The sequence below is a fragment of the Mchenga conophoros genome, linkage group LG16, assembly GCF_057382185.1.
Source record: "Mchenga conophoros isolate Kocher_MC1m ecotype Shallow Benthic linkage group LG16, M_conophoros_male_GT1.1, whole genome shotgun sequence".
NCBI classification, from domain to species: domain Eukaryota; kingdom Metazoa; phylum Chordata; class Actinopteri; order Cichliformes; family Cichlidae; genus Mchenga; species Mchenga conophoros.
In genome coordinates this window covers 9,409,879-9,432,614 of record NC_140541.1, presented here as the reverse complement: position 1 = coordinate 9,432,614, position 22,736 = coordinate 9,409,879, and the positions used below count along the sequence as shown (strand labels likewise).

Genomic DNA, 22,736 nt, shown 5'->3' with positions numbered 1-22,736 from the left:
TGCATAAGTTCATTAACATATGACGTCTACATACAAACAAAGAGTACCTTGCCTGTGTGTGTGTGTGTGTGTGTGTGTGTGTGTGTGTGTGTGGACTGCTGATCAAAGGGTCAAACATCCTTGGTCAGGAAGAGGGTAGCCTCCCCCTCACCCTAGATGGTTCATCCTAGATGACACGGTGAGGAAGTCCTGCAGTTCATCTAAACAAAGAGCACTTGTAGCTACGTCTGTTCTAGTCTGTTAATCCTACCATAAAACAATAAGACACGGTATGACCTCTCATGCTCCCAAAGTGCTGTCTAATACACACAAAGTTTGCAGACTATCAAGGATCAAAACCTCTACCAATCTACAACTAATTACAAAACTCTAAGCATATATAAGTAAATATTTCTAAGCATAAATGACAATCAACAATACAAATCTAACATTTCCCCCCTTTTTGACCTTTATGCTTGAAAAGTTCCCAGGTATGAATACCTCATGTCTGACAGTTTCAATGCAAACATTTTTATACTCAGCATATGTCAAATCACCCTAAATTACTGAAAAGGTACACAGTTCAATAAATGTATTAGAAGTTACCCCATTCATTGAGCTCATCTCATGGCAAACTGCATCTTACGAGCAACCAAAGAAATTGTTAATTTAATAGTGAAACTAAAAAAGTAACATTTTCAAAAACATCTCAGCTTGGTGATGCTTCCTCCGGGTGTGCAAATCACATGTCTCTCTGCAGAGTGGTTTGAGTTCTGCAGGGCGTCATGAATGTCTCTTCCAGTTGTTTCGTTGTCCATAGGACCAGAGTCCAAATGTATGTAGAATAAACATTCAAACATACCAGTTAGTTTTGTTGTTTGTCAACATGGGTCTCAGCTATTTCCAAAGCTGCAGACCTCTCAGCACTCTAGTTTTATGGCCTCCCATCACCTCACTTCAGGCCTTCATCCTGCGAGGGGGATATTTATGACTCCTTCATTGTCCACGCTCTGCAGAGAAACACCTCTGTGGAAAGGGTGCTGGGTTCCGTCATCTTACTGCTGTTATGATCCCAGCAGCCTTCAGAGTGTCATCGTATGCACAGTATAGTGGCACATTAGGTGTTGTTCATAGGAAACTGCTGTTATCACCACCATAACTTCTGGTTCCTGTGCTTTCATAGAATCATGATGTCATCCCCGAACTCCTTCTGCGCTGTCGATGGAGCTTGGCACGCTCCTCATCCCCTGAGTGTTTATGTTCCAACGCTGCTGAAGGTTTAAGGCAGAGCACGTCGTACACCTTAGTCGTCTTCCTCAGCGTCAATATTGAATCTTTCATTGTATTTAAAATCTTGCTGTGGGAAGTCTCCTCTTGATTCCCTGGAAGCTTAGTAGCACAGCTCTCTGTGTGATGTCTGCTGTGCTGAAGATGATCTCTGATCCTCCTGAAGCCTCTCTCCCATCTTGTGGACGATCCTCTCCTCTATTTTGCAGGCAGTTTCATGGTCCTTGCTGTGGCTCCAAGGTCTGATTTCATGATGGGCCCCAACCAGCTTGATCTTTGACCTCAACCACTGCCTGGCTGTCAGCTATGCCTGGAATGGTTCACGCTTCTCACTGGGCCTCTGAAGATTTCTCAGGAGATTACTGCTGCACCTGTATTCCCTTGCTAAGAAGAAAAACTTCTATTTGGAGAGCATGTCAACAATCATCAAACCACATTCTTTAGTTCAGTGAACTTCACTTATAGGCCATCAAAGCCTCATCTGAACATGGGTGCACCACTTGCATAGGTTTAATATTTGTAAATAAAACGGCTAATCACACAAATCACTGCAACAATAATAGTAAACATTGTTTAATGTTAATCCTTGCACTCCACCTCTTGACGCATGGACATTCCCATGCATCAACTCACCAAACCTGGATCCCTGTCTTAAAGAAAAAGATTAGCTAGATCATGTCCCAGGCAACATCAGGGCATCTCCTCTGGAGTAGCTCCGTAACCCTGCAATAAAAGATGTTAGCGTGTGTTGCATATTAAGTTTGCTTAACACCTGGCTCTCCCAGGAGCCTGCATACACACCATCACGGCCTGGAAAGCAAAATCTGGAAGTGAAATCAAACTTCATACCTGTAAACAATTGTATCATAAGAGTAATAAGCATTCAACATCAGCAAGACAAGTGTCATGTGCAGGTTTTCTCAAATCAGTAACTACAACTATTACCCTAATTCACCTCAGACATGGATTATCCCATGTACTCTGTTAACATTAATGTAATCAGTGACTTCTCTTAAGCAAAGTCACTCCACTTATATATTACTATGGGCTCAAAAGTGGCCAGCTAATGAGCCCATATCAAACTATCCCAGAAACACTGTATCTCTTATTTGTTTCACTCATGTCACTTGTCCGTTTCAGCTGAATCTTCCACAGCATTCTCAAAGAAACTAACATTAGCAATACACATTGACTGTAGTCAGACAGAGGTCAGACACAGGTCAACAGGTTCCAGAGGTGCCATAAAAACACCATAAAGTCAACCCTAGCTGTGGAAAGAAGTAACACCAGTTCTCAACACAGGAAATTTCACACATGTTATTCACATTATCAAAGTAACCTTCACATTTTCCCATCAACACAATGCAACAGCATCACCACTCATAACCTGTAAACACAGTTTTCCTCACACATAAACCCAGAAATCCTGTAGTAGGAAAAAACATCAACCAGTTGTCCTGGTATAAATCGCATCATCAATTCACATGAAGAACTGGAATGCTGTAAGAAAAGAAAATGCAAATATTAGCGCTTGCGCAGGCGTATGCATACTTTGTCACAGTTATCTCTGTGAGCAACACAAGCCGATGAATAACACACCTGATAAATGCACAGACACAGAAAATGGCATTTAAAAGGTTAAATCATCATGCAACCTCGAGTGTTGCTGTCATCTTTCTGCTCCTGTAAAAGGAAACACATGGGTTCATCTGCACCTTTGTCAGGTGGGGGTTAGCTTCACACAATCATGTTCAGTCAGTCAGTCAGTTATTTTAAAATTCTTACTCATTCACTCAGTGGTTCCTTCTTTTGCTAATTGTGGAAATTATCATCGCATTCGTTTCCACGCTCAGCAAAACGACGTTATTTCAAAAAGAAAAATAATTTAGACTGGATTTCCTCGTTGAATCCTTTTTGGGGGGGACTCTCATTTCCTAATTGTCCCAAATAAGTGGCTTTCTCCTGAACCCATTTTAAATGTGGAGAAACTCACTTGCAACAATTTTCTTGACGACGTGTAACGCTTTTAATTCCCGACTTGCAGATCTGCTCAAAGAAAAGAAATTCACAAGCAAAAATCAGTGCTTCTTCAAAAATGAAAAATAAAAATGAAAAATAACAGAGATTATCAAACCAAACTTTCAGTGCACTGTGAAAGTATCAAAATAAAAAGGCCTTGCTAAGTCATGACACAAACTCCTCATCAACTTCACAACAGGAGAAGAATCATCAGCTAGATTCACTCCAAACCAACCATCAGCTGCACCACTCACAACATAAGCCTAATGTCTTCTTTAACTTATGAGTTTAATCACCAGGTCTGTGCTCTTCACTCATTTAGGCCACAGATCTATTTTATTCAGTTTTCCTTTTTTCCCTTCATCATAAAACATGTGACATGCTGTCATGCACTTCACAAAAGACGTTTGTTCTGACGTATTCAGAGTTGTGTATCTAAATACAGGATTCACTCGCACATCAAAACAGGAAACTCAGTGTTTTAGAGTCTCCACTCAACACACAACAAACTCCAACACATCTCATTCACTTGTGCTAGAATTCAGTCACCTTTCATTAGTCTAAAACCGATCAACTAATTTGCATATCAGCTATTAACCCACTAAGTTGACAGGACGACAGAAATGCATGTTCAAAATAGTATCACAAAAGACAATTTCCCTCATACAGCAAATTACATGTGCTGCCTCAATCAAGCAGGAAGCTTCTCCCAATTTACCATTTTAACAACTAAATTTATTGTCTGATCACTGGTTGGTCAAACCAGGATCTTTTTTCCCACAAAAGTTAAACTGTTGTCCTGCAACCTGGAGAGTCAATTTTTTGCATTGGATAAATTCAGTATTTAATAACAAGTGTCTGCTAAATTGACACTATTTTAACACTGATGAAAGATAACAAGCTAATTTTCATTGCATGGGTGTTTGTGCCTTTCCTACACATTTCTCTGCTATTATTTAATCATTTCTTAACTAATGTGCTATGAGTCCACTGGTCTTTGCATCACACTAAGTGACTTGGACAAGATGATAAACAGACTCACATGCTGAAGATGTTGTCTAATCTTCATGAGCTCTCTTGTGTTTGTGTTAGTAGGGTTAATGCATGTTCTGCTTGTGTGTGTGATTTTGTATATGATGTATATGTTTTTTATATTTGCATATATCCAGACTCCTTCTCAATTTTCCAACTTAAGCAGTCAGTTTTCTTTTCCCCAGGTTTGCTAACCCAAATTTTGATTTCTCACATTAAATAACAGCATTCCTCTGTGTTCTCACCTAGTCTTCTCACTCTGTTGTCCTCTCACTCTTTTGTCCTCTCCCACTTCAACAGTCCAAACAGCCGGCAGTTCTCCTTCAGCTTTGTCCTGTGTTCCACTGTCTCTTCTTGCCATTTTACTCCACAGGTGGCAAATGTCAAACTCCAACTGTTCAGTTCTCCTCAAACGTTTTCTTCACATGCACAGTGAAGTCACAGCCTGTTGTAAACACAGTGCCATCCATCCGATCAGTCAGGATGATGGGTTTGCTCTTCTTCTCTGATACTGTTTGTCCACATTGCTGCTGCTTTGCTGGGACTCTTTGCTCAGGACTTGCTGCTGTCTCTTTATCATGTTATTGCTTTGGAGCTGCATTCCTTGTCTTCAGGGAGGGGTGAGAGCTTGCTTGCTTGTGAGGTTGAGAGACACATGGCGCTGTAAATAAGTCAGCCAGAAACTTGGCCTGCATGTTTCCAATGATGTTAAACTATAACTTTCTTCCGACTGCTGCATGTGGAAAATTGATTCAGGTCTGCTTTTCACCTGAAAGTGACAAACTAAGACATTTCATTATTATCATCACTGCTTAATCAACACACATCTCTCTCTCTGTGTGTGTTTTTGTGAACAGTCTTTTCTTAAAAGCAGAAAATGAAATTGTAGTTGTTTTTGGCTGATCAACACAAAACCTTTTTCCTATGATTATTTTTTTTCTACAATATAAATTCTCCCTCTTATTCACTCTTTTTTTTTTTTTTTTTTTTTTTTTTACAATAGCTGGTGACCTGCAAAATCACCGCTGTCACTCACAATCAAAGGCAATTACTCTTGCACAGTGCACAAAAACACTGTGATGTCAGACACATTCACACTCACTTTGTCATCTGCAAAAATAAATCACATGGCTGATGATATGTGCCATGGTGATCCGTAAATATGATCACCAGTTTATTTAACTATTTTTCAACCCAACAAACAAATAATCAAAAACATGATGCTGATATTATGAACACTCTACACACAAGTCAAGATGCAGGAAAACTGCTCATGGAAACGTTGCACACTCCAGTTATCACAGTTATCATAGCGCTGTTTCCCTCTCTTAGAGTAGTTCTCAGACAGCTCTCGATCTGATAATGTGTAGCCTGCTCATCAGCTCAGAAGAAAAAAAAAAAAAAAAAACTGCAATGCAACATCACACAGTAGTTGCTCTGCCCACAGCGGCAAAGTCTTACACTTTCATATTCAACTCAGCTTCTCCATCATGTACTTTTAGATGTTTCATACAGGGTTGAGCATATTAGTTGTTTTCACAGATGTGCTCTATATCTCAACAATGGCTCATAATAAGACGACAGTCTTCCACACAGGTCAAGTGCCTCTATGCACTTCATTAGTTTAAATATTTACCTATATCACTTCACCTCACATGTCATCGTACTGAATTTAAGCAACCACAAGCGTAATGTAGATGACTTTTAACAACTATCCACCTCAATTACGTCTATGGTCTGGCACACAGGCTGAAGAGTTAACGTTTTGTGTCAGCAAGGGGTGGGGGGACAGCCACCCACCAGAGCATAGCTGCTGATGTGGGCTGGCCTTCTCCACACGCTCTTCAAGGCTGGTGTGTTTTCTGAAAACTTCTAACATTTTAATCTCTTCCATTTTTAAGCCTGCGATTAACCGCACGGCTCAGGTCCGCGTGAAACCCGCGTGACCGCGCTCGCGTGAACCCGCGCAGCTGTGGAGCCGTCGCTCTCTCTCTTTTTTACATAAATACTTTGTGCTGCCAGGAGCAAAGTCCAGCACAAACGTCTGTCTCCCTCCGACTCACTCTTGGTTGCTTAGAAACCCATGATAACAACAACAGTCGGTGTCACAGACCACATGTTCTGCTCCGCACACACCCACACAACAACAACGACGACGACGACGACGACGACAACAAAAACAACACAAAATAGGCCTACTGTCCAGCACAATCTGGACCCCGCGGAACTTCTCAACACCCCACTGAGCGGTGGAGAACTCACTACAGTACCCCACACAGCGGTCTGTATTTCGCCCCACTAAGACGGCGAACCAAAAAAAGTTCGAACTGCGCAACTCTGCGACTTAATGCTTCTGTACAAAAAACCCCACTGAGCGGCCTTGTACATCGCCCCACTTAGACGGCGAATTTTAGCCCCACTAAGCGGCCACGGACAACGCCCCACTGAGCGGCGAAGACGTACAGTTATAGAGTTGGACTCTAAACTTACTCGGTGTTGCTTAGCGTGTAATATCAGCCTCGAATCCCGCCAATCGCCATTCATCGAGGAGAAAAGACATACAGCGAATCCACAGGAACTTCCTGGCTGACGTCAGTCTTTCAGCGTGTCCCTCCTCCCCTCGGTGAATGCGATTCCAGGGCTCCGGCATCGAAGGACCAATTAATGTTAGGTTTGTAGCTTGAACCTATTCGCTGGAACGTTAAGACAATATAATTACACTGCAAGCAAGACGCAAGTAGGCAAACTTCTTCATGGTACTCGTGCACGGGAGAGAACCGGACAAACGCCGTTCCTTCGCTTGACCCCAGTAGCTCTCGTCCGTTCTCCCATATCACTGTCCTTTTATTGAGGTTACATGAATATGCATAAGTTCATTAACATATGACGTCTACATACAAACAAAGAGTACCTTGCCTGTGTGTGTGTGTGTGTGTGTGTGTGTGTGTGTGTGTGTGTGTGTGTGTGTGTGTGTGTGTGTGTGTGTGTGGACTGCTGATCAAAGGGTCAAACATCCTTGGTCAGGAAGAGGGTAGCCTCCCCCTCACCCTAGATGGTTCATCCTAGATGACACGGTGAGGAAGTCCTGCAGTTCATCTAAACAAAGAGCACTTAGACTAGAACAGACGTAGCTACGTTAATCCTACCATAAAACAATAAGACACGGTATGACCTCTCATGCTCCCAAAGTGCTGTCTAATACACACAAAGTTTGCAGACTATCAAGGATCAAAACCTCTACCAATCTACAACTAATTACAAAACTCTAAGCATATATAAGTAAATATTTCTAAGCATAAATGACAATCAACAATACAAATCTAACACTGGCGACAGTTTAAACTCGAAGCGTTGACTGACTCAGCTGTCTGTGTGAGTCGCAGTGCACAATGCTCAGGTGTCAGATCATTTAATAGACCCGGTTCTCCTGCTGCTGTCGGCCCGGCTGCTCTCTGTGTTTGTTGTTTTGCGCTTGTTGAAACACTGACACATCACATCGTTCACAGTTGAAGAATCAGCGATAAACCCTCGAAAGTGAGCAAACGGGGGATTTACATCCCAACCACCTACGATTGTGCTGTCATTTTGTCCTGAAAGAACCGTGTGTCTCGAAAGGAATCGTGCACAAGCAAAAAAGAGAACAAAGACGTTTTTACCCCCCAAAAAAGAAAAAATATCTCCAGTTGAAACAGTAAATCTGCCTTCAGTAGAAATGTGCAGATGAAGGTGAAAAGAGCCTGATTAGAAGATTGTAAATACCCCTGTGGGATGGCCACGGGCTTTACTTCACCTTAAGAAAGCGTTTACTTTGTCATTGCACTCCAGCTCCCCACGGGTGAAGGATAACAGGAGCCAAATGAGTGTGTACCTTCATTATGAAACTGCTTTGTAAAAACAAAACACAAAAGTTGAATGAAGTATAAAGAACAGAAAGGCAGCAGTTGTGGTAATCTGTTTTTTCCTCACATTTTGTGCAGCCGCTGCTTCCTGTATGTCACCGCAGGACACTCTCTAATCTGTCACACGCAAAGAAATTAATTACACCATGCTTTTTATAAGCATATTAAAATTGTACTCCCCTCCCCCCACCTTTCCTCCACTCTAATGCTTTCTCCTCATTTTGCTTTTCTGTCATGTAAACCTTCCCTCTACCATTTTCTCATTTCTGTCCACTTTTTTTCCTCTTTGTTCTGCCTTCATTTGTTTTCTGTCTCCTCAACTTCCTTGTTTCTGCTCTACACTTCATCCTACAACTCGCCTTCCATCTCTTTCTCATTCCTCTTCTGTTCCCCCTTCTACCTCTCATCCTCCCCCTGTCTCCCCGTCTTCTCCAGGCCATTGATAAGTACTGCAGGGTGAGTGGAGGTTTCTCGGGGGTGAAGGACGTCTACTCATCCAATCCAACCTATGACGACGTGCAGCAGAGCTTCTTCCTGGCTGAGACACTCAAGTAAGTTTGTCTTAATGGATCGATCAATTGGCAGAAGCTGTGAATAGTCAATATGCTTTTTAATTAATGATTCTTATGATTAATTCAGTGTGGGTGCTGACTGAGGGGGTTTACCAGAGAAAAGCGTTTGCAGTTATTTCAAACTATCTGTTAAACAGAAGTGGAAGAAGACAAAAGCAGTCAGTTTCTAACCCGATGTTTGTTTATTTATTTATTAAAGTTTGCCCTAACAGAGCACTCATACATATTTGTAGATTAAGTATGTGGTCATTGTAGAAACATGTGGTGAGTGTTCATTCTCAGTTGCATCAACAGTCGCAATCACATTGAGTGAAGCTGCTGCAAAGTTTGCAGCATTTGTACAAACTCTTGTATTTGTGTTGCCTCAGAAATAGTTTGGTGCAGTGACTTGTCAATAACAATTTGCTGGCCAATGAGCATACCGTTAATAATGCTTCTTACTGATACGTTTAGTGCATCTGAAAAGTATTTGCATCACTTGTTCCACATTTGTCATGTAACGTCCTTATTCCAAAATGGATTCAATTCATTTTTCACCTCAAACTTCTACACAATATCCCATAATGACAGTGAAAAAGTTTGCTTGAAATTCTTGCAAACCTTTGCCCAATTTTTTATTGAACCACCTTTGGCACCAATTACAGCCTGAAGTCTTTTTGAGTATGATACACAAAGACATGCTGTAATAAGCTTAACACACCTATTTTTTGGCCAGTTTGGGGTTTTTTTTTGTTTTTTTGGCCCATTTTTTTTTGGGGGGGGGGGCGGGCTATTTTCTCCCAGTCTTCTTTGCAGAACCGGTCAAGCTCCATCAGATTGGATGGGGAGCATCAATGCACAGCCATTTTTAGTTCCCCAAGAAGTTCAAGTCTGGGTTCTGGCTGGGCCTCTCTGGGATATTCACAGAGTGCTCCTGATGCCACTCCTTTGTTATCTTGTCTGTGGGCTTAGGTCATTGTCCTGTTGGAAGGTGAACCAGAGCGCTCTAGAGCAGGTTATCATCAAGGATTTGTTTGCACTCATCTTTCCCTCGACTTCAACTAATCTCTCAGTTCCTGCTGCTGAAAAACATCCCAGCATGATGCTGTCACCACCATGCGTCACTGTAGGGATGGTATTGGCCAGGTGATGGGCAGTTATGAGCGTTTGATCTTTGTTTCCTCAGACCAGACGATTTTGCTTCTCGTGGTCTGAATCTTTCAGGTGACTTTTGGCAAACTCCAGGGGGGCTGTCATGTGGCTTTTACTGAGGAGTGGCTTCTGTCTGGCCACTCTACCATGCAGCACTGATTGGTGTAGTCCTCAGAAATGACTGTCCTTCTGGAAGGTTCTCCTCGCTTCACAGAAAAATGCTGGAGCTTTGTTAGAGAAACCATCAGGTTATTGGTCAGCTCCCTGACTAAGGCCCATCTACCCTGATGGCTCAGATTAGTCAGGCGGCCAATTATTTAATTGTTTTTTATTTTAAATACATTTAAAAGATATTCAAGCAAACTTTTTTTCATCTTCTCAATAATGGGGATTTGAGGTGAAAAATGAATTTTGGCGTGAGGCTGTAACATGAGAAAATGTGCAACAAGTGAGGCGCTGTGAATGCTTTCCAAATGCACTGCAGAGTGACCACTGAGGGCATGAACTCAACAGCAAAGTGTTTACAGAGGTCCAGGCAAACGGACACGTTCCCATAGACAGACGTCTTTTTGCAGCTACAGGTATTTATGCAGGTTAAAGGCACTAATTAGCTGGCTTCACTTTTCAGACTCAGAGGCTTCATCCAACGTTTGTTTACTGTCTATAGTGTGGACAAGAGAGACTCGCTGTTTTTGTTTGTTTTGCTCGTACACAAAGAACCAGTCATTTCACCAGGTTATTGTTGTGATTTCTTTTCTCTGGGGACAGTGAACAGGTGTCAGGATATTTTTACAGCCATACAAATAAATAAAGTCAGCTAACGTGAAGGGAAGCTGCCATGGCTCTGTGGCACATCATGGTCACTGATGGATGAAGGGAGAAGAGGCTCTCACTGAAGGCTCGTACGCAGTGGGAGAACTGAATACTGATGTAGCTCTCTGGTTCCCTCTGCTGGCTGCTCTTTGAATGCCATCTCCTCCTGACAATGTTCAGTATTTATAACCTGATGTAATTCAGTTGTGACTGTCACTCAGACAGCCTGACAGGCCAAAGAAAATCATAAAACAAAGCAAGCTCAGTTTTACTGCCGGTCCTGTCAGCTCTCGTGTTTACACGAAGCTATTTATCAGCTCTTCATTTGCAAGTATAACGGGTTTAAAATTAACACCCACAAAGCATCAGATGCCAATAAAATCCGTCTTTGGTATTGAAGTCGTTAAAGGTCGCACGCCACACTGTCTGCTAACTCTCTGAGAGGATGACATTTGAATGGCTCAGTGTTATGCAGACTTTGGTGTCTGTCTCTTCTCAATCTTTGTCTCTGCTGGCTTCAAGCCAGTCGCGTCAAAGCAATACAGCAGCTAAGTGTCAGCTAAGGCTGCTGATTGGCTGCCAGTCACGCTGATCGTCACACATATCCAGCGTCTGAGTTTATGTCAAGAATTTAGGAGCTAAGAAGTGAACAAGCAAGTTGAAATCTTTAAAAAAAATTAGATGAGAATTTAATTAATCTTAGATGTTAATGAAATTGAGAGCTTCTCAGTCACGGTGTAAACTGTGTTTAGGACGAGTTCCCGGCCTCCTGCAGTAAACTCTTATACTGCATATAGAGTTGTTCTGTGTATTTATTCAGGTTTCTCTCGCAACATGTGGAGCAGTTTGTGCTGTTCGGGTGTGATAATCATAATAATTGTTTTGGTTTTGTGGCTGTTTTTTGTCATGACAACAGATGTGAATCAACAGCTGTAAAAACACTAAATTAAACAGAGGTTTAGGATTTAAATTGTTGGTTTAAGCTGACACTTCCCACTTTGATATGACGAAGCTGTTGACATTATATTCACCCAACTCATGCAATTCTTTCTTCTTCCTCACCCCGTTACCCACCACCCCTCACACGTCCTTCCCCTTACCCGCATCCTCTCTCTCAGGTATCTGTACCTGCTGTTCTCCAGCGATGACCTGTTGCCCTTGGAGAACTGGGTTTTCAACACGGAGGCTCACCCACTGCCAGTCCTCCACCTGGGAAACATCACCCTGCCCGGCAGCGAGCCCGCTCAGCGGTAAACGGGCTGGCACTTTTTTTGTGCACCACGGCACCAGGGGCCTGTTTGCCTGCCTACCCAGAAAAACCCACCCACGAACACCAGACAAACTTACAATTCAGACTCTCAACTGATTTCTAACTGAGACCATCAACCCGGGGGGTGGGGAGAGACCACTACAGAGCGAGAGGACCTGTTACTTTACTCGCTCTACTTCTATGTTTTACTCTTTGACTCTGTCGATCTGTCTTCTCTGCTCGAATCTTAAGGATGGTGGGTGTGCTGCTCAGCCTCGTGTTTGGCTTGAATCGACTCTTTTTACTGAAGGACAGAGCTCCAAACCAGAGGCGTGATTAGCTTTTTTTTGTTATCACTTTTAGTCTTTATTTGAAGAAACTCCAATGCAGACTCAAGCTGACACGCTGACAGCTGACTATGAAGGATTACAAAAACACTTTGACACTTAAACTGATGAAAGTGTCATGTTTTGTTTTGTTTCCAAGCAGACAGACTTCAGGACTTTACAGGGTCTGTTAACACAACCGTTTTTTTCTTTCTTTTCCTTTTGGACAAATCAATATTGGGGACACAGGGTTGAATCACAGCCCTCAGCTTCTCCCACCCATATCCACTTCCTGTTTAACCTCCATCGGATGAACTTCAACCCGGAACTGCTAGCAGATGGACACATCATCAAAGCGAGGGCAGTTTGTGGCAGTGGTCACCGCCTCCTCTGATCCTCGGTTTTCAGAAAAACTGGCCATCATAAGTGGAAGAGTAATTAGACGGGGACTACAGGAGACCTCCCCTTTTCTCACCACTCCACATGTGTCCTGATCCTCTTCCATGTAGAGACACAGCCGCAGCTTTCCCCTCCTTAAAAAAACGTTCTGCTGCTATAGGATTCAATGCTGCTTTTTCTTCTTTTTAAATCTCTGTCCTTCACATTTTCCCCCATCATCTCACAGCTTCTGTAAACCTTTGTCTCATCTTATTTTCCAGCTTTTCATCAATCAGGCACATTATGTTCAGGCCCTTACGTTTTGTGATGGGGTAACCATGCTTTATGTATAGGAATGTTTGTTTTGTGGTTAATATGAAACCTGGTGAAAATCATTTATTTGCATTTTTAATGGGAAGACTATGAAGGAGAGGTTGGTAGAGGAGTGGCACTGAGAAGGGTGAATAAATTTAGAATACCTTATGGTCTCCTGCTGGCATCCTATATCTACACCCACCCCACCTCATAAGTCGGATGCATCATTTGCCACCTAAATCTTTGCTTCAGTTTCATACTTAAAGCACATGTTTTGGTCGGACTCTTAAAAACATACATTTTTAAGGAATCAAACATGTTCCACTTGAGTTATTACACTACATGCACAATAAGCTATTCAGTTAATATTAGATCATAATACTTTCTGTATGCAGCTGCAGTTGTGTTACTTTATCAGAGTCAAACTTGTAAGTGCTGCCTGAGGTCAGGGACAAGCCTGAAGTTCCAGTATAGGGATGCGTTTGATTCCAGATGCACATCTTTTGCCCAGATTTTCGAGCCATTTTTCTCTGAGGTTTGAAAGTCACAGCAGGGCTCGTTCCGTACTCTGACTCGCGTCAAGATCTTGACCTTGTTTATGGAAGTTTGTGCAGCTCCGTTAGCAGCGCAGCAGTGCCTCCAGTTATCACTCTTAACACAGCTCCTCGTGGTACATCTAATGCAGCGTGATGGATTTACTGCTCGGGTTGCTCAGATAATGTAATGCAGTCTGCAAAATAAAAAATAAATAAATAAAATGATATGTTGGGGGGAAAAAAGAATGATACAGTTCTCCCATGTGAATCTGACTAAAGGCTTTAAACGTTTGATGTGATCTGCTACTTTTAAGGGCCGTTCTCTGACTCATTAAAAAGTCCCAAAGGGCAGCAGACATGTGAGTAAGCTTGTCTCATATCATAGCAATGTTAGTGCAAGCGATTATCCGACACACAAGAACCAGATACCACTCCTGCTTTGGTTCATATGCGGAGCGTCTTAAAGACAACAGCAGTATTAAACATCACAGATTTGTTTAGATGCTTTAAAGAAAACTCATTTTACATGGTGGGCCACATGCAGCCCACTGTGATCTTAAGTGGGCTGGACTCAGTCAGTGTAAAGACGTTTACCTGCACATTTAATCCCAGAGATATCTTAATATAAGAAAGGAAGTTCACTCACGAAAGTTTGTCATTGATCTACATGGTAAAAAGTGCAGCTGTAGTAAATGAAGGAAACCTAAGAAATGAATGACACAAAATTCTTTTACTGTAGACTCAAGTGAAAGAAAACATTCTGTCATTTCATTGTTTATCTATTACTTAATTACTTTGGTGTTGTATGAATGGCCATGAAGGAATGTCAGCAGGAAAAGGTGTGAAACTTGTGAAAATATAGTTAAAAGTCCAAAATGTGTGTCTGCCATTTTCCAAAGCAGTCCAGCAGGCCAGACTGGAGTCTTTGTTGGTGTGATTCTGGTCCCTGGGCCTTATGTCTGACTCCCCTGCTCTAAGTCTTTACATAAACATCAGACATAACATACCAGCAAGACAAGCCAAGCACCATACAGAAACAGGAAACACTGGCTAACACGTCATTTTGTGTTAGCCAGGAGCTCTTCATGTTTTGCATTTATGCTTTCGTCTTGTGTTTTGTAGTAGGTCAGTAGGTTTTGTAATTGCACACACATTATGGAGACTTAGAGAAATCACCCTGAACTGCTGGGACACAAAGATAACGGCACAAAAAGAGCCACATTTATTAAATGCTGTGACAGCTTTGCGTATTCCTTCCTGTCCTCTCGCCAAAATGTAAGAAACAAACATTTCCTTTTATGAAAGTAGGATTTGCAGACTAGATCTGCTGGTCGTCTGTCAGTAAAGCCATACTGTGTGATGCGGGGCTGCTAACCAACAGCTCCTGCTGCTTTTACAGCACAAACACAGACCGATGTCGGCTGAAGGAGTCGATTAGCATCACTAACTCCAACACTGGGAGTGGAAGCAGACAACGGGGGTTACATTAATGTGATGTCAGACAGTCATAGCCGATCTTCTTCGTAACGCTGCTCATGTTTGATCGATCTAGAAAGTTGTATTTGTTTGTTTGTTTTTGGACAAAATGTAACGCAGAAGTAGAAATGTTGGTAACTTTTATTCTGGTTTATTTTATTTATGCAGCAAAATTTCAGCTGTGGTGTTTTTTTTTTCCCCCTTTAAAATTTCAGAGAGGCTCTCAGAGCATTCCTGTGTTGATCAGGTCGTAGGACTGTTTCATTCCTCCTGCGTTTTATTTCCTCCGTGTTATTTTCCTTCATTCAACAATCGTGTCCATTAAGAGTCCGTAGTTACAGCGCAGTCGCTGACATCACACTGACATCATCACCGCCTACATGTCACGAGGAGGAAGCCCGAGTTGAAACCTGCACGGCCATCGAGTCGCTGGGAGCGGCGCTGATTTTGAAAACTGAGTGTTCTGTATTTGTATTTTTACTGAACTAAAAAACGAAAAAACGAAATGAAATGAAACTATCTGTAAATATGTTTAAAACTGAGACACAGATTCAATAAAGATGTTATGAAAAGTGATCAGAAACCAGGAGCACATTTATTCTTTTGCTTTAACTCGATCATGTTGTCATGATGCTTTAAGCACCAGTTGCTTTTAGAAAGTAAAATACCACAGCCGTGTATTTTTCACTTTGGTTAAACATACAGGATATTTCATTAATGACTGTCTCTTTGTTGACCTCAGAATTTTGTTGGTCACCCCAGAAATGTAGCTGCTGGGGTGGAAGTTTAAAGGCCAGTTCAGTTTCTCCTGACAGTCACTTTGATCTTCTGAGTTTTCCAAAAAGTTGAATTTGATCATTGTTTAAGAATAAATACCTACAAAGACAACACCATTGTCAGTGGTTGGAGCTGTGCTTGATTATAGATGCACAGATGAGTGTGTAATTCTGCCATGTAGGTGGAAACATTAAATATTTTCTTCAAAGTTTAGTGTCTATAACCAAGAACCCGTCACTGGGGGCCAGCTGCTCGACTCCAACGATGGCTCTTATAAAGCTAATAAGATGCTGAAGCATCAGTGTCATTAACATGAACTAATCTACAGTAAATGTGTGAGTGAAGAGTGAAGAGTTGGCTTCCTTCACATGGTTCACTGTGGCAGCGTCCAAGCTGTCCCCTCATACACAGTGAGGGAAATAATTTTTTGATCCTCTGCTGAATTTGTAGGTTTGCTCACTGTTTAATGGAGACAGAACATCAGCCAGAAGTAATGCAGAAAAAAATTAGATGAACATGTGGAATGACCATCGGTTGTCCTCAGCCTGGAGCTCACGCCTCATGGTAAGGGATTGATAGATGGTACTCTGTGGGAGCCAGAATCCTGCCTGGGTTGGGATCAAATACTTATTTCACTCTGTGACATGCAAATCAAATTATATGTGATGTGTTCTTTCTAGATTTTTGTCTAACATTCACGTTCAGAGAAACTTGGGGATATTTGGAAGCTGACTGGAGCATCCACCGATCGAACCACCAACCTTCTGATTAGCAGATGATTTGCTTTACCCCCTGAACAGCAGCCACCTGTGGCAGAGGTCAATGTTTTTAACCTGTTTTCAAGTAATACATTTCACTTTGAATATAGAGATATAGAAGTGTTTACATCATAGTCATTGGTTTGAGAGAAAGATGTTGCAAAAGCACGCAGGTTACATTGTTCACTTATTGTTCACTAAGTAATAATGAGCCTTCATCATCCCCATATATCACAGCCATGTGTTCTCTGACTTTTCTTCTAGTGACGATGTGAAGCTCATATTTCTGGTTTGACTGAAATATCTCAACAACTTCTGCACTGATGCTTTAAAACTACACTTAAAATTATTATTATTATTTTTTTTTATACACATGTAGTGCTTAGCACATTTATTAGATCTCCCCTAACCCTCAACTCGTCACAGGCCAAGGGTGTCCAACTCCAGGCCTCGAGAGCCGGTGTCCTACAGGTCTTAGATGTGTCCTTGATCCAACACAGCTGTTCTAAATGGCAAACTGACCTCCTCAACATGTCTTGACGTTCTCCAGAGGCCTGGTAATGAACTAATCATCTGATTCAGGTGTGTTGACCCAGGGTGAGATCTAAAACCTGCAGGACACCGGCCCTTGAGGCCTGGCGTTGGACACTCCTGAGGTTAATGAGCTCAGTCACTGGTTTCAGTTCATATTAAATACAAAACTGTATGGTGAATGATGAAGAGTCAGCGAGGATTATCCAGGATATGCTTACTAAGGACTTGTCACTCGTCAGTAGTAGGCGGTGTGTTTGGGTTAACACTCATATCTGGCCTTTTCTCTTCAAATCCAGAACAAAAACGCTCAGCTCAGGACTTTAAAACCTTTGATTTTATTAACCAAACATCACAGTCACTGTCTCCATCTTTTATACTGTCTATATTTCAGACGTAGTATTAACTAATGGGACACATCAAGGCCCAGTATAAAGCTTTGGAAGGGTCATTTCTGTTCCTCTCACGTTGGTGATCCCTGAACTATTCCTTTGGCACCATCATCAGATCAAAATGTGAATGTAATCAATAGAAAGTCACCAGAAACCTGCAGACCGATGAGACTGTAGTCTCAGCTGCACTTGTTTAGCACGACCTCACGGCGCTGTCAGCATAGTGGCATCAACTTTTAGCTCAGATCACCACCTTGCCAATACAGCAACTGAAAGCACGCTCATCTTCTTTTTTTTTTTTATAATAAGCTCACAATAAAAAATGTTCAAAAACTGAAAATCAAATCAGTTGTGAAATGAGAAAATGAAATGGTTCACATGAAAAGTCAGATTCAATCATCTCAAGAAGAAAAGCAGAAAGTGAAAGCTTTAACTGGAAGTGGAGAGCAACGCTGTGTTATTTCCTCTTTTCCTTTTCCAATTAGCTTTTAGGAATCATATGAAGCAGGTGGTAGTAGTGCATGGCTGACTGGTTGCTATCTGAGTCTGAGCACAAAGAGAAATCAGACCTTTGTAACAGGGAAGTCGGGGCTAATGTTGTATTTCTAAATGACCAGCGACAATAGCAACAACACTCACTCCATCTTGCAAAACTGTGAATCTGCTTTTGTAAGTCAAAAAAGGAAGTTGGTTCATACAGCACACAGTTCTTATGAACAGAGGATTACAATAAAAGCCCGTACCACAATGCTGAGACAGAAGATCCCTGCACTGCAGAACAAACATCAAAGTGGACTTCTTAGCTTTCAACATCCCAGAGCTTGTGTGCATGCTGAACGTGCACAGCAACTCAGACGTGCTTTTGTTTTTGGTTACTGTGGCCAGCGTCGAGTATGTGTCATCACAGATAAACCACTCCGTGTTGATTGACTGTTACTCTGAATTTCCTTGGTACATTGATTCTGTTGCATATTGGCACAAGCCTGCATTCATCCACATGTTTGTCCTGGAAAGTCAAATTGATTTCATATTCACAAGAAACCAGCGGTTGGGAGTCTAAATGGCTGAATGGGAATTTCTTCCCTTGTTAAAACAAAGCAAATACCATAGAGAAGTCAAGTGTAATTTCTTTATTCCAACGTGTATAGCTTGGAGAAGAGTTTTGTTTGGGTTTTGAAACACTCTCTGTTTTGCATGTGCAGAAAACGAAATCTTTCTATTGAGTTACTGATGGCGTGACACAACCAGCTGGCAAAAGTTGAAACTGTTTGGAGCTTTTGACAGAAAATTGAACACATCCAATTAGACATAAATGAACGTTCAAAGCAAAAGAGGGTGAGTGGACAATATTACAGGTTGTGCTTTCCTTAACACTGAATCTGCAGAATTGATCCAGATCTTATGGCTGCCACTCAGATTCCCCGGTTGGGAGCCTTCCCGAGGAGGTAAAACTGACTATTTGACTGCAACCTTGGGTGGAAATAATACTTTGTGAGTGTTTCTGAGGTCAAGATAACACGGAGTACAATGCTTCACATTACTTTTGGCTGTTGTTACATGTGGAACAATGACAGCACATACAAACTGTGCAGTCAGATGTGAAAGAGGAGCTCAAACGGTGCACAGGGAAGAAATATTTTTTAGAAGTTAGTGGTTTTTGTCATATTTCAGGCCGCCTTATAGAACAAAATAACTGGGCGTCCATCATCAATTGAGGGAGGCCTCTTCTTGTGCAGCTTCCTGGGCCTAAAACACAGAACCCATTCTAATGTTTGTCAACCGGCATCTTTATTGATACATATCAGATGTCAGAGATACAGAGGACGCCATCAAATGTCACCTTAGATATGTCTGTGGATATACATTAGCAGATAGTTTCTGACCAGACAAAATATTCTTACTGTGCCAAGAAATTGCACAACTAAGTGTCTTTTCTGCCATTAAATCTTGCAACACTTCAGATTGTTCCTTCTGTTAGGCAAAAATCTAAGTCATATCCAAAACCTTGTTATGACACATTTTTTATTGATCTTAAGTTAATACTTAACTGCCTGAGCTGGTTACTAGCTTGAGCTTGACAGCTGACAGGATCATTACTGAGATCTGAACTTGTCAAAACTTGACTCAACAACATTTCCAAACATCTGTTGAATATATGTGGGTGTTTGGAAACAGTACGATCATCCCCGTTTGTTTGTTTTTCATTAAAATGTATTTTATGGTTGACTTGTTCGACACTCGACGTGTGGGTGTTCAGTGATTCCTAGGTAAGGATCAACGGGACGGTCAGATATCTGAGTTGGGGAAGAAGACAGGTCTTCTCTGTTGTGTTTTGTTGGTTGTAAGCATAAACATGAAATGGGGTAGTGGGGGTTCATACAGTAAGTCATGTATATTTGTCAGCTGTGTGTCCTGTGGCCTGCATTCACAGACAAACCAATTAAATTAGTTTTGATTAAAGGAAAGTCAGTAAATTCAGGGGGTAGACTGAGGCTATGTCCAAACTAGCCGGATAAATTTGAAAGCGGCATTTTTGTCTGAAAACGCTCCGCGTCCACGCTATCATTTTCAGTCGTTCACATTGAAACGGCCGAACAACCTGCCTCATTTCTGTCTGCCGTTTATTTACTTTCCGACTCTTTGAAACGTCGCGACAAAATGTCGAGGAAAAGCCATTTTTTAAAATGGACTAATGAGCTGCTGTATAATGCCCTCCGCTATCTTAGTTTAATTGGACACATGACTGCATCACATGACTAAAATGTGTCATCATTTTCAAAAAGGCTGTCCACACTGTGACGTGAAAACGGTGTTTTCAAATGTATCCGCTTTGGAGAGTGTTTTCAAAACGCTGCATTTTCCTCTCAGTGTGGTAAGAAGGCCAGAACGAAGAGAAAAAGATGCGTTTTCAAATGAAAATGTCTCAGTGTGGCAACTTCCATGCAAACCACTAGCAACCAAAGCATTAACGTGTAGGTTTTTAGAGAAGCACCCTCTTTGTGACTGACAGTGACTGCTAGCAGCTTCTAACAACCACTTGGGGAATACAGATTTTTCCCTAACGACTGTTAGCAGTGTGTCACCAACCAGTCTGCACTCCTGTGGGACTGAAGCATGATGAGATGAAGGAGAGTTCATAAAGACTCAGGGAAAGAGCACTCCTGTCCTCACATAATTGCTACAATTTCCTCATTGGACTACAAAAAAGTGCATCTTAAATTCTTTACCCAATGAGTTCTTGCCATGCTGTTTCATATAACTTGTATAAGTTTTAACCATCAAGGAGAAAAATGACTTTAGTGCCATCTTGATGCATTCTCGATCATCCAGGAAAGTAAATCTCCAAAAGTTGATTCTGTTCATCTGGACGTAGCGTTTTGTGGGAGATCACTTGGACGAGTGATGAAACGTTTCTCCCACAAAACGCTACGTCCAGATGAACAGAATCAACTTTTGGAGACTTTAGCACCAGTGTTGCATTTTATTAAAGCAAAGGGCTCACAGTCTCAACAATGAAATGAATCCTTAACAAATGTTGCTCATCCTGCTGTCCACTCCTGTTTTTTCCCACTGAAGACATAATCCACTTTCAGCATCTCTGACATCTAAGAATTAAAGATTATCCTAAAAGCTGGAACACCCAAAATGAGGAAATAACCAAGCTAACCAAGTTACACACCCTTCACTTAACTTTGATCATTGATGAATCATATAGAGCTCAACCCACATTTCCAAATGTACTGCATTTCATGGCAGAATAGTTTAAAACATGTAAATGACCTGGTTCTTGTGTTGCACTTTTTTAGTCTATCCAAGTGCTTTATACAACATGCCTCATGCACCAGTTTCTATTTAACATCCACAGTCCAATAGCATGCAGACTGAAGCAGCCAGGCATCAAAACATCAATGTTCCAGTTAACCTGAGCTACAGTCGCCTCTGATATTCACAGGCTGTCTCCGAGCCAACTGCTAACCAGGCCTGACCCTGCTTAGCTTCTGAGAGCACACAAGATTGGATCTACCAACTTACAATGTAGAATTTAACCACATTTAAATAGTTCTTTGTATGCCCTGGTATGGCTGTATACTCTGTAGACATATAAGCATGTTTAGATGTTATCAAGTTATGGCATAAGATACAGCAGAAGCAATGACTCACATTAGAGCTGTTGATTGTTTTCGTAAGCAATCAGATTATAGGTGACTTCAAGTTTTTTTGAAGCACCTTTCTGTAGCAGAGAATCCACTGAGCTCTTATCAGGGCTGCAACTCAAAAACCTCAGTTAGGAGCCTCCCTGAGGAGGTAAAACTGACTATTTGACTGCAACCTTGGGTGGAAATGATGCATTGTGGGTGTTTTCAGAGCTCAAGGATACACAGAGAGCACAATGCATCACATTACTCATGCCTGTTGTTACACTTGCAACAGCACATGTAAACCATGGAGTCAGATGTGAAAGAGGAGCGCAAACACTGCAGAGTAAACAGTTTGTTTGCATGCATTCGCTGACAGCTGCTTTTGACTGTGAGAACTTCAGATGTCCTTACTGTGCCAAGATATTTCACAAATAAGTGTTTTTTTTTCTGCCATGAAGTTTCGCAACACTTTAGATTGTTCCCTGTAACTCCTTTTGTTGTTGTTGTTAAGCTAAATGTGCTTTCTTGCTATGAGCCCAAATCATGCCAAAACCGTGTAACCACCAAAGCAGTTTGTAGCTTTGGCAGGTGGCATGTGAATCAACATTTAGGTCTGAACTTGTCAAAGCCTGACTGCAATATTTTCACCTGTTGCATGTCTGCAGGTGTGTGGTAACAACCGGATGATCCACGTTTTGTTGTTCTTCGACTGTAAGGCTGTATGTGTGGGTGTTCAGTGATTAACAGATAACAATTGATGGGACTGACAGCTTCTTTTTAAGTGACGTTCAGATATTTTTAACTTAGAAAATCCCAAAGGTTGTCCACAAGCTGTGTGGATGGAAATCAGTAATCTCAGCACATTTACACATCTTTGATGAAGAATCCTTAAACATCGTTTTGATCATTAATTAGGCTATTTTACCTCAGGTTTCTGAATAAAAAATGTAAAAAGACTTTGAATCTCTCATCTGCACAGCATATAATATCAAAGGATTCTGAAACTGGAGAAATCTCTGCACAAAAGGACACGCTGAAAATCATTTGGACTGTGGGTGTGGGGAACTCCAGTTCTCAAGGGCCGGTGTCCTGCAGGTGTCCTTGATCCAACACATCTGATCTAAATG

The 22,736-nt window shown here is 41.6% G+C and overlaps 1 protein-coding gene across 3 annotated transcripts in view; it reads left to right on the top strand.

The window, feature by feature from the left end:
* Positions 1-15,595, top strand: part of man1a2 (mannosidase, alpha, class 1A, member 2) — a 150,916-nt gene extending 135,321 nt beyond the window's left edge. For all 3 annotated transcript variants that reach the window (XM_085250374.1, XM_085250375.1, XM_085250376.1), the window contains exons 13-14: positions 8,652-8,767; positions 11,851-15,595. In XM_085250374.1, coding sequence (XP_085106500.1) covers positions 8,652-8,767; positions 11,851-11,986 — 252 coding nt within the window. In that variant the 3' untranslated portion in view covers positions 11,987-15,595. The remainder of the gene's footprint in view (positions 1-8,651; positions 8,768-11,850) is intronic.
* Positions 15,596-22,736: the final 7,141 nt, after the last annotated feature.